Source organism: Carettochelys insculpta, chromosome 18 (genome assembly GCF_033958435.1).
Source record: "Carettochelys insculpta isolate YL-2023 chromosome 18, ASM3395843v1, whole genome shotgun sequence".
Lineage (NCBI taxonomy): Eukaryota > Metazoa > Chordata > Testudines > Carettochelyidae > Carettochelys > Carettochelys insculpta.
This window is the reverse complement of record NC_134154.1, coordinates 11,053,832-11,066,076: the sequence shown is the minus strand read 5'-3', so window position 1 is coordinate 11,066,076 and position 12,245 is coordinate 11,053,832. Positions and strand designations below refer to the sequence as shown.

Genomic DNA, 12,245 nt, shown 5'->3' with positions numbered 1-12,245 from the left:
CACATCATCATGTGAGGGACACAAGCTCCTACCAATGCCATGTTTTTCCATCAAAGTGATGAGTTCTGCTTCAGTCAGGTAATCAGGAGGATTGGTTTGTTTCTCCAGCAGTTTTACTTCACTGACTGGGAAAACATCTCCCTTCTCACAGCTGGGGAGGCTCTCCTCTAATGGGATACTTTGCCAGGGCATAATCTCAGTGAACCCTGTAAATAAAAACAAAGAGAAAATGAACCATTCCACAACTTTAATTAGGCAATGCACTTCCGAATTCTAACTGAGGCAGTATTACACCAGTGTAGGCTGAGAGGCTGACTTAGACTGGGTCTACACTCACCGTGGAAGATCGAACGCTTAGGTTTGATCTTCTGGGGTGCTGTTCGCGCATGCATGAAACGGAATGCTCTGGGGTCAATGACGACCCCAGAACTCCATGCAAGCCATAAGGATTAAGGAATGCCAATGGGAGGAATGCCCTAAAATTGTGTATCAGCTATTGATATTCACAGTAAGTGAAGACCCAGCCTTAATGGCAGTATAGACTGCCACACAGAAGGCATGGAAGCCAGACTCTTGCTTCTTAAGACAAGGCTGGGAGCATTATAGCAATAACAAACTGAACCTCTAGAAGCAGTTCCTACCACAACCCAACACCAATCCCTCTGTGCTAATTCTGGAATGCTGTTGGCAGGACCCAAAAGTCAGCCCTCCTTGGCCAGGAACAGACTGGCATGAGATGGAACTTCAAAGGGGCAGGAGGAGATTTTAAAAACACCACATATGATTAGGCAAGATTAGCACAAAACCTTAACTTTATTCTTAAGTTATTTTGTTTTAGTACAAACCCTGGGTTTGGCTTAGCAAATACAAATGACAGACTGAAGAGCAGACAGACAATCTACAACAGATTGTATCTCTTCCAGCATGCAGAAGCAGTGCTTCTGAGTATAATGTGGGCACAAATGGAACAAAAATTCTAAAAGGGGTCACACTGAGAAATCCAAATGTGAGGATGAAAGCAACAGCTGAGATATATCATCATCCATCCTGGGGTAATTCTGCAGTTTTACTACGGCTCCAAATGCAACAGTTGCATAATTCTCCCAGAATATTTAAAACAAAAGAAAACAAAACAAAAACAAAAAATAAACCTTAAATTCCTCTCTCAATCAAAATCCCAGTTTTTAACACAATTCCTCAATCTTTTATTTGGAGGTGACGGGAAAAGCAGGTTAGAATTAACCAAACAGTTGTTCATATGTTTTCCTTACCTGGTGAAATAACCATCTTCCCTATACAGGTAAAATGTTCAGGACCAATACTAAAAGAAATGGTTGTTTGGAGGTATTTGCAATCAGCACAGACAGTGGCAATGAAATGTCTAGTGATATATTCATATAATCTCCATCCATCACCACCTGCAGACAAACAATACCTTGTTACTCACATAAAAATCAACATAAGTTGCTAGATATAATACTTGTTAAAAGACAAAATAGGTGTTTAGATTGGTTTTACTTTCAATGTCTATTTTTTCTGCAAGGTTTACAGAAAACTGTTTTTAACATTTCTTTCTTGAACTGCCTAAATCCTCTAAACACATTAGAATTTTGTGCAAGAGCACATTCTGTTTATTTAAAATGTAAATCATCTTAGTTCTTATGACAGTGAGGATTGGCAGCACTGGAATAAAGTTGGCATATGGTCACGCAAGTGCTCAACAAGCTTCCTTATACAGCTCTGCTGCAAAACTGCTGCCACAACTCTCTGGAGCAAAGAATGCCAGTTATGCTTTCTCTTGAGTTGTTTTTGTTAGGTATGCAACTGTGAGTGATAGGCCAAGATTCTCAGATTTATTTTTATTTGTGAACTAAAAACAGGTCCTGAACTTGCATCTCTAGTGCTAGAAGGCTATTACCGTAAATGACCGCAAAACCTATCCCCAAATTTAGTCCCATTATTAAATTCCAGTGGTCACTTGCAAAAGTGTTGCAATAGATCAACTCTTGCTGGTTTTAATTTAGTACAAAGTCACTGCTTACATTTCACTGGGTTTCCAATGCTTCATTAAGAGTAATAAATAATAATTATTATTAGTAAAAGCATTTATCGTTTCATCTGTGGATTTCAGAGCATTTTACAAAGGTGGGTAAACATTATCCCCAATTCAACATAAGGTCAGCTGAGTTGCAGAAAAGTCTTGCCCAAGTCTCATAAAATAGGCCACTAGCACAGCCAGGAACAGAAACCACAGCTCATGATTTCCTTTCCAATGCCCAATACATTCTACACCTTGCTGTAGGCATCAGTTAAAAGGTCATGGAATCACTCAGTACTCCAACACACTAACTTTTTCGATTGAAGATCTGAATATTTACTGATCTATTCATGAAAAATTGCAGGCATTAGTTTAAACTACAGATTAATCCTAGCATCTGTTTTCCATATAGATTTTAATTACAGTCCTTAAACAATACAGTACAGTGTATAGATCTTTTTTGAAAAAGTGCACAAACACCCTTTCAGAGATCAGAAAGTACAAGGCAAAAATTGATTTAAATAAAAAAAGTTACAGAAAATGTGTAAAAAAAAATCAGTCACTTTACTAAATAATTCACTTATAATTCTACTCTATTGATCTTTGATATTACAGAGTATATTGAACACCTACTGACCCTCGAGATACTATCAACATACACAACAAGTATGGTATTTCATCTTCAGCTCCGAATTTCCTTGCCATTCTGGCTATGTCTACACTTGCATTCCTCTTTTGAAAGAGAAATGCAAATGAGGGAATCAAAAATACAAACGAGGCACTGATTTACACATCTTTTGCTTCATTTGCATAATCTCTTTTTGGAAGAGATCCTTCTAAAAGAAAAAAAACCAGTGTAAATGGGGCCCTTCAAAAATAAACCCCATCTTCAGAAGAACTCTTCTTCCTGAAACAAAGTAGGAAGAAGGGTTCTTTTGAAGATGGGGTTTATTTTCGACATAGCCCCATCTACACTGCTTGCTTGCTTTCAAAAGAATCTCTTCCGAAAAGAGATGAGGCTGATGAAGCGCAAGATATGTAAATGCGTGCCTCATTTGAATTTTCAATTTCCCTCATTTGCATTCCTCTTTTGAAAGAAGAACGCCAAGTGTAGATGTAGCCTCTGAGCATAACACAATTTTCAACATTAATGTAATATAGTTTTCCATACATTAATCTATTGCTCCTCATACTTTGACTTTATCGTTTCTAAGGTTCTGGTGTGGTCACACATACAGAGAGCGTGCGTGCGTGGTTCCATGAAAATACCACTTAGTTTCCAAACTGGTTCCAACACACCTCAGTTACCCAAGCTTCTCGCAAACTGCTCTTTTTTGGGTAAGAGTTGTACATACCTAGCTCTGCTTCTGTTGCAGCTCTCATTGGAGTAATTGGAGGATGGTCTCCTGCATCATGGCCTTTCCTTGGACGATTAATTCCTTCTGACAGTAATGCCTTTACCTAAACAAAATAAAGAAAAAGCAGAAGCAAGTTAGTAGTGCGTCAAATCTCTCTACGACTCATCTGCTTTTCAGATCAAATTCATAAGAACACAAATCACAGAAAATAAACACAGTAAACCCTTGATTTTATGGACCCCGATTTAGCAGACTTCAGGAACAAGAGACATCCTCCTAGCGTCCCTGAAGTCTGCTGGGAGTCTGTAAAATCCTAAATCCCTCCCCTGCCCCCTCCAAAGAAAAAGTAAAAGGACTTACCTCTGCTGTGGCCTGGAGGAACTAACGCCACCTCTGCTGGAGCCACCATGCAGTCCTTACACCGAGGTGGGGGGGCATATGTGGGCAGACGGCACTTGTGTCCAACCCCTGGTGAGAGGAGCATGTGGTGGCTCCAGCAGCAGCTCCTCCAAGCTGCACAGTGGCTCTGCCAGCTGCATGGGGCAGGGATGCTTGAGCCACATGCAGGGGGGGAGGGGGTGTGCCTCTAGCCACACGCTGCAAAGCACTTTCAGCTGCTCTGGCAGGGCACCTCTAGCCACAAACACAGAGGAGCTTCCAGCTGCGTGTGGCGGGGTGCCAGGCACATAGAAATCCAGTGGCTCCTCCAGCAGTAAGCTCTGGTAAGTTAGGGTTGGTTTGTTTTGTTTTGGTTTGGTTTTTTTTTTGGGGGGGGGGGGGGACTGGAGATGGGGGAGGCTTGGGGGGGCAGTAAACCCTCTCGCTTAACGGACCTTTGGGAACAATGGACAACCCTGCCCCGCCCCCATTAGTCCATTAAACTGAAGGTTTACTGTACAGTTCCAAGTTTGCATATTGCCTACAAGGATCTATAGACCAGTGTTTCTTAAACAGCGTTCTGCGGAACACTGGTGTAATGCAAACACCTCGCAGATGTGCAACAAGTGCCTGACACTTTTTTGATATCATACACTGATGGTCTATATTTTCTGTTATTAAAGCCAGATACAAAGGTTACTTCTTCATTGCTACAATACCTGGTTAAATTATTTCATTTTGGTTTTGCTGTATATGTTGCTGTTTGGTTTTTTGGGTTTTTTTTGGTCTGACAATGATTTTTTTGATGAAAATTTTCATAGGTGTTTTGGGTAAAAAAATATTATTGTTTGGTGTTCAGTTTGAGAAACACTGCTACAGACCATTGAGCTCATGCTATTTGAAAGCATGCATTTCTTGATCCTCTTTTGCCTAGAAAACTGGCCAAGAAAGAAAACTTATGAAGCATTAAGAATTTTGCTTCATATACTTACTGTTTCTGCCCAGTAAGGGTTATTAGTCTGCTGTCTCAAAGATGCTTTCAAATCAAAGTTTTCTGGATAGTGGGTAGTTTCTGTTCGAGGGTAGCTAATATAACCTTGAGTATAAAGTCTCTCTGCTATTTGCATAGCATGTTGTGGACCCATTCCTAGAAAAGAAAAAGAGATGTAATCTCTGCCACAGCAAACATTTCTCACTGGCAGGTCTTAAATGCACTCCCAAGGTGTGTGTATCTTCTACAAAACTGTTTCATGATCAGAATCTGCTACATTGCCAGAGGCTTCACTTGACAAATCCTCTACATTGTATCATTTTTGCTTTGTTAAAACTATGATTTTATATTACATTATACCTAGTCATCACTTGCTGCAATGTTAACAACATGTGTTCCTGATGTTCTTCATTTATTTCATGAGATGAGTCAAAACCCAAAACAGATTCTCTCTTCAGAGTTGTTTGAAAACTAAAATCTCCATGTTATCTACCTACCCAATGCAGCGCTGGCAACTCGTAACATTTCTACTGTGTTCAGCGCCAGTGGTCTCTGTTTTGCTTTCTCCTTCTTACTCACAGATTCTACCTTAAAAAACAAAAACAGAACAGCATTTCTCCAGTAAGTTCTGATTATGTATAAATTCATGATACTAGCATGAGTTTCCTAATTCATCTAATTGCAGTACATAAACTTGTATTATCTATTTTGTTTTATTCTGTGGGCTAGTGCCTCATTAGTATTAGCACGCTTCCAGACGCAGCACTTCAAAAGCACCGCTTTCAAATGCCCACGGTGCAGTGCAGCTACATGGGGTGGGTCCTTTTCGAAAAGACCCAGAACATTTCAAAAGCCCCTTATTCCCTTCAGCTGGGGATTTCGAAATGTGCAGGGTCATTTCAAAAAGGACTCTCCTGTGGCTGCGCCGCGGGTGTTCAAAAGCAGCGCTTTTGAAGCATCGCGGCCGGGAGCATGCTAATGAGGTGCTGAATATTCAATTCAGCGCCTCATTAGTAACCTTTGAAATGGCCATTAGCATGGCTATTTCGAAGATTTGTACTAGTGTGGACAAGGTCAAACAGTATAGAATGGAACTGGCAGTTAAAAGGCTATACAAACTATACCATACTATGTATGCTAGGCTTCTGATTCGAGGTTTTAACCAGAAACACACACTGTACAAAACAAAACCAACCCAGGTCTTTATCCAGTGAACACTGCAAAGACCACCATAAATTATTATTTGCATGTAAGAGTATGTCTACACAGTAATGAGGACTGCTAGGTGTGACTTCTTAAATGCATGAACATGCTGCACATTGGTTGGTCTGTGTATGCTCTGCTGGTGCACACAAAAGGGTTCCATGCACTTTAATATGGTGCCATTGAAAGAGTACTATACTGAACCTCCCATCCCTAATTTTTGGACATCTATGTAAAATTTAATAATTACTTTAAAAAGAAAAAAAACCACCAGGAACCAGAATCCTTAACTGTACACATGACCCAGGATTTAACTGCAGGAATGCTGCCATATAATTCAATTCTGATTTAGAACAGGTCTGCTGAGAAATAAGAAATCTATCCAGCAATCTATTCTGCTTAGAGTACAATACCTACAGTATTTTGCTGTTGGTTTAGTAATAGTCTTATCTAAAGAAAATGGTTTTGCACCATGAGTGAGATCAGCAGCCAAAGTCAATATTATTTGTATTATCACAGCACCTAGGAATCCCACCTATGAGCAAGGACTCCACTCTGCTAGGTACCATTGGAAAGGGGCTTCCACTTAGAAGACTACATGCCTGCCCATTTCCTTCTTATTTTTTTAATATCCCTGGGCAGAATAAATTTTGTCACGTGTACCAAGAAATATGGGGGGTGTGCACTAGCTGGGCAGCACCTGAACCTCTCCTGGGTGTTCACAAGAGCTCAGCTTAAAGGGAGCACTGCAAGCCAGTAACACTAAGTAACGTGAACCACAATCACAGACCTTTCATTCTGCATGTACACTAAAATGTAACTAAAACCATCTAAAAAATGACATCAAAACAAAAAAGCAGTCATGTAGCACTTTAAACATCAAAGCATGTAAAAGAGTCCTTGTAATAGGTCAGGTAATCGCTGTCCCTGTTCAAACCACTCCATGCAAGAGATAGTGTCCAGGAAATGTATCATGTGCCAACAACGTCCACATACTCTGTATATAGGACAGACAGCAAACACACTTCACCAAAGAATGAATGGACATAGAGCAGACATCAAAAATGTCCAAATACAAAACCCTGTCAGCCAGCACTTTAACAGAGTGAACCATTCTGTTAAAGACCTGAGAGTCTGTGTTCTACTGAAAAGGAACTTAAACCACAATCTCCAGAGGGAATGTTCGGAACTAATATTCATATTCAAATTTGACACGTTAAGATGTGGTTTGAACAGGGACAGCAATTACCTCACCCACTACAAGGACTCTTTTACATACTTTGATGTTTGATATAACATGTACTTCCCAGCCCCTTCCCCCCCCCCGCCCCGCTCTTCTACCTGATTTACCAACAATGATAATTTTTCTGATTTGTCAACCTCAACAACAATTTTTGGACCTCTGTGCTTTATATACTGAGTCTGTTCTGGTAGGGCTGTAGATCTGAAGAAGTGGGTCTGTCCCACGAAAACTCAATCACCTAATAAATTATTAGTTAGTCGTTAAAGTGCTACATGACCGCTTTTTTTGTTTTAATAGATTACAGACTAACACGGATATCTCTCTGGTACTATTAAAAATGACATTTTATTGACTAACTTTTCCCTATTTCAGAATTTAAAAAGGTACCACATAGCACAAAAATATTACTTAGTACTTAAATCACATGATATATGGCTTTACTTGTACTTACCTTTGACTCTCTTTCCGTCTGTGTTATGTTTAGGAACATTTGAGCAATCTCCCGATCAAACACCCTCACTCTATCCCAATCCAAAGTGAGAGAACTTTCTTTTTCGTTGATCACCTAGGGGGGAAAAAATAATAAAAACCTAGTTTGCTCGTATTTAAGTCCAGCCTGACACACTCCAGCATCATTAACTTCCAGGCACAGTCACGTGAACTGCCGAGAAAAATGTGGTTTAAGAACAGAATCATAGATGGCCTAGCTAGAGTTCCAGGGTCTTGTTGATAAACTCCTTATTAAGAACATAAGAACGGCCATACTGGGTCAGACCAAAGGTCCATCAAGCCCAGCATCCCATCTGCCGACGGTGGCCAATGCCAGGTGCCCCAGAGAAGGAGAACAGAAGACAAGTGATTTATCTCCTGCCATCCATCTCCTGCCCTTGTTATGAAGGCTAGGGCACCATACTTTATCCCTGGCTAATAGCCATTTATGGACCTGACCTGCAAAAATTTATCAAGCTCTTTTTTAAACCCTAATAGAGTCCTGGCCTTCACAGCCTCCTCGGGCAAGGAGTTCCACAGGTTGACTGTGCGCTGTGTGAAGAAAAATTTCCTTTTATTAGTTTTATTAGTTATTCTTGTGGAATAGTCAAATAACGAAAATATTGAACTATAGATTTAAAGTTCCTTGTTGATTGTGGATGTTTTAAATGACATGGGATAGACAGCACATAAATCAAAAGAATTTGTAAATACAGATAACTAGACTATTTATAAGTATCAGGCGCTGGTGACTAATACAATTCAGGTTTAAAATCCTGATCATGAGAATAAGCAACAGCTACCCTCCTGGTAAAGATGCTAATAACTTTAAGCTTTGGGAGAACAGAAATCAACTTTTAATATTGACATTCAGGAGAGGGGTATCATATCATATAGGGCTGGCAAAGGAAACACGAATTGACCCCCTTTAGCTTTCACCTTTTCATTGAAGATATATCAGTCTATTAGCTTTTTATCACCCTGCCGCTTGTTCGACGAAGCCCGTGTACACACAAACTGCCACTTTGGTTAGTTCTCAGAGCTTCAACACCAGGAAGGATAGTGAAACTGGTGTTAGCTGCCAACATATTCAGAGGATACATCTGGAAATTAGTACACTAAGGCCAGGTCTACACTAGACATTAGAGTTGATTGTAGATACACAACTGCACGTATGGCAATTACATAGCTAGAATCGACTTACCTATGACTGACTTACTTGGCCATCCTGACAGAGGGAAGTCGATGGGAGAAACTCTCCCATTGACCTTCCTTACTCCTCGCAATAGTGAGGAGTACAGGAGTCGACTGCCGACCCCAGATACTTCAGTTTCATGCGTTCCTAATAGTCATGTGAAATTGAACCCTGGAAGATCAACCCTGACTGGGTTAATCTTCTACATAGTCAACGCATACCCTAAGTGTTACATAAGGCTCAGAGCTGTGTGTTTGGTGGGCTAATTAAATCACGGATTGACTATTACTAGAGAATGAGTGTAGTGGCTTGCTTTTCTAAACAATCCTTTCTGAGTAATCATTCTGGCTGAATCTAAATTTAGACTGCTAGGATTAAAGATGACTGGTAAATTGTGTATATAATCACTCAAAGCTGGCATTTTTGAAACTGTTTCATGAAGAGTGATCACATCCACATAAAATGAATAAAAATCCAATCAGTTCTTTAAAGTGTAAATTATAGGCAATATGAATTCTAGAGTGCTGTTACAAATTTATAAGTTAAAACACAGAGACAAAATAAAATTAATTTTACTGATAAAATGTGCACTACATTTCACATATACAAACAATTCATACAACTATGTAGGGCATAAAAAGCTACCTTGGCTTGCAGCACCCAATATGTTTCAGGTTTGAAAGACTGGATTTTATCATGCCTTTCTACACAGAATCCAAGTGTCGGGGTCTGACATGGCCCAAAGGAGATGAGTGAACTGTCCAAATTGCCATATTTCCCCTGAAAATATTTAGTCTGAAACCTAAGAGAAAATATTGACAGAATTTGTTTTAAAATGTTGGCATATTAATAAACTATTTATTCCCTTCAAAGGGAAATTTTCTTAAACTTACGTGAATACATATCAATGATCATATTAGTCACTCAGAACTTAAAATATTTTCCAAGAGTCACCAAAACTTTTAATAGTCAATGTAATTAATAATAATCCTTCCACGTAGGATCCTGCTTCCCTCTTCAAAAGACTGGGAAGAGGGATTGAGATAAAAGTCACAGTAGACAACATTTTTAGAACCTGGTTGAGGAAGACTCCTTAATGGACAATCAGTGGCTCTCTTTCATAAAAAGAGAATTAATGAATTTAAAGAAAAAGTTTTTAAAAAGTTGGGTTAAATTTTTTTTAATTAAAAACTATTATATGTATAAAGCAGGTAAACAGCTACCAGCACAAGAACAATCTTCTCTGTTACCGTGTAAATGCACAGCCAATTCTCAGATCCAACTCCTGGCGGGCATCCACTGACAAAGCCTCATTGCGATTGGGCTCTCCCAAGGAGTTCATGGCATTGCAGATGTCTGTCTCAGTAATGGAACTGAACTTTGCTCTGTAAACTGTCCTCTCAGTGCCCCTAGGTTTAGTCATAACAGGAAGAACAGCATCAAGAACCTAAGCGAAACAGAAGCATGTGTTAACTGTCATAGGCGGGCAAGGGTTTTAGAGTATGTGCCTCACTACAACAAAGATTACACAGAATAATAGCAAATATACTGCCACTCTCTTCCTACCAACGAGATTTCATATTTTTCCATTAATAGGCTGACAAAAGCAGCATTGCCCATACACATATTAGAAATATATTAAAGAATATGCAGATCATAAGCACTTATTTACGAGACACTGGCAGCTGGTGAAAGTACAACACTATTTCTAGATGAGTGCCAAAAAAACCCACCCATGGGATTTTGCTTTGCAGAGTTCACACCATCACCTTGCAATAGTTTATCAGTCTGAATTAACCTCATAAGGCCTCAGAGATGCTTCAGTTTTATGACAGTGCTAAATAAAGCTGCAGATCAACACTTTATTTTATTTAAACCACTAAATGGAATTCAGCAAAATCCACTGATGTGTCCACCAGTGTGGGAGAGGTACAGAAATAAGCTGGAATAAAGTGACGTCCTCTTGTGCCCCCTACAAGTTAAAATTTCTACCTTTCCAATTAACAGAACGCTGTGGTGGGAAAGTTTTTACAAAGACAATAAAACAACTATTCCTGCTGTGAGACGTACAAGGACCTTCACCAAAGATTTAAAAAAAGCTATGAGACTGATTTATGATCTTTAGCTAGTGCTAGATTTTCAGCTAAAGGATGAAAATCCCTCAGTTATTTAACAAATTATCCCATGCTTTAGAAATCTACTACAGGTTACACTTCCCTCATCCAGCACTCTCGGGACCTGACTGCTCCCAGACAAGGGAATCTGCAAGATGAAGGGTGATTCCTTGGTCCAGTCACTCAGTCTGCTGTCCGCTCCTCTTCCTTCTCCCCACCAGCCCCAGCCCTGGGGCCCCCTTACCTCCTGCTGAACCTTGGCCCCTGCTGAGCTGACAGCAGCCCGGCCACCTCCGGCTGCCAGCGGAGGAGGTAGGTTCCAGCCCATGCTGGACATAGCCCCAGCCATAGCCCTGGCCACGTGGGTCCCAGATCTGTCCTGACTGGGCTGCTAGCATGGCCCTAGAGCCACAGGAGCAGCCCAGGCCCTACAGAGGCCAGCTCCAGCCCAGTCCAGGATGCCAGACACTGCCCCACCCTGCAAGCACCAGCCCCAGCCCCAGCCCAGAGGCTGGCTCTGGACTGGCCAGGTGGCTGGCACAGTCTCCACCTCACTGGTGCTTGGTGCAGCCCAAACAGGCTGCCAGCATGGTCCCAGCCCCATGTGTGCTGGGTCCATCACTGGTTCCATGGAGGCCAGCTCCTTCCAGCTGTCACCTCTGGCCAGGGATGCAAGCACCACTGGGCTCCCCTGCCCAAGGCAACCAGGCTCCCCTCACTCCCTCCCAACCCGGACTCTCTGATCCACTAACATCCATGGCCCTGCTGGATGATGCTGGATGAGAGAATTCCAGTTTTGGGAGGTTTAACTTGTAGTCTAATTTGTGTAGCCATTAAGCTATATTCTCAAACTAGTAAAGTATCAGTAACACAATGTATAGTAAAGCTACCTTTGTTATGGTTTTATAATAAAACAGTAATAGCAATGGAAATCTTACCTCAAAACAGATGTTTTCTCCCTCCTTATCACAATCCAACCACAAAACAATGTAGTCACAGCCTCTTCCCTCTACCTATAAAAGAAATTTAAGCTTTCCAACAATTGATAAGCAACTATCTTTTGTTCCAAACACTTTCAATGTTAGTATATTATCTTCTACACTTATGAACTCAAAATCCAAACTGGTGATGAAAGAGACATTATCCAGGATGGGAAAGGGATGCAGTAAAGGGAAAGAGGACTACAGTGGCTAAGCTATAGGAACAGGAGACAGGAAACCTGGAACCATGTTCTCC

At 40.7% G+C, this 12,245-nt stretch overlaps 1 protein-coding gene across 3 annotated transcripts in view; it reads right to left on the bottom strand.

Moving 5' to 3' along the window:
- TOP3B (DNA topoisomerase III beta) overlaps nt 1–12,245 on the bottom strand; it is a 30,594-nt gene that overhangs the window by 7,230 nt on the left and 11,119 nt on the right. For all 3 annotated transcript variants that reach the window (XM_075012750.1, XM_075012748.1, XM_075012749.1), the window contains 9 exons: nt 11,948–12,022; nt 10,146–10,342; nt 9,541–9,697; nt 7,663–7,776; nt 5,263–5,353; nt 4,767–4,921; nt 3,394–3,499; nt 1,272–1,418; nt 33–206 (listed from right to left, as the gene is read on the bottom strand). In XM_075012750.1, the coding sequence (XP_074868851.1) occupies nt 33–206; nt 1,272–1,418; nt 3,394–3,499; nt 4,767–4,921; nt 5,263–5,353; nt 7,663–7,776; nt 9,541–9,697; nt 10,146–10,342; nt 11,948–12,022 (1,216 nt within the window). The remainder of the gene's footprint in view (nt 1–32; nt 207–1,271; nt 1,419–3,393; nt 3,500–4,766; nt 4,922–5,262; nt 5,354–7,662; nt 7,777–9,540; nt 9,698–10,145; nt 10,343–11,947; nt 12,023–12,245) is intronic.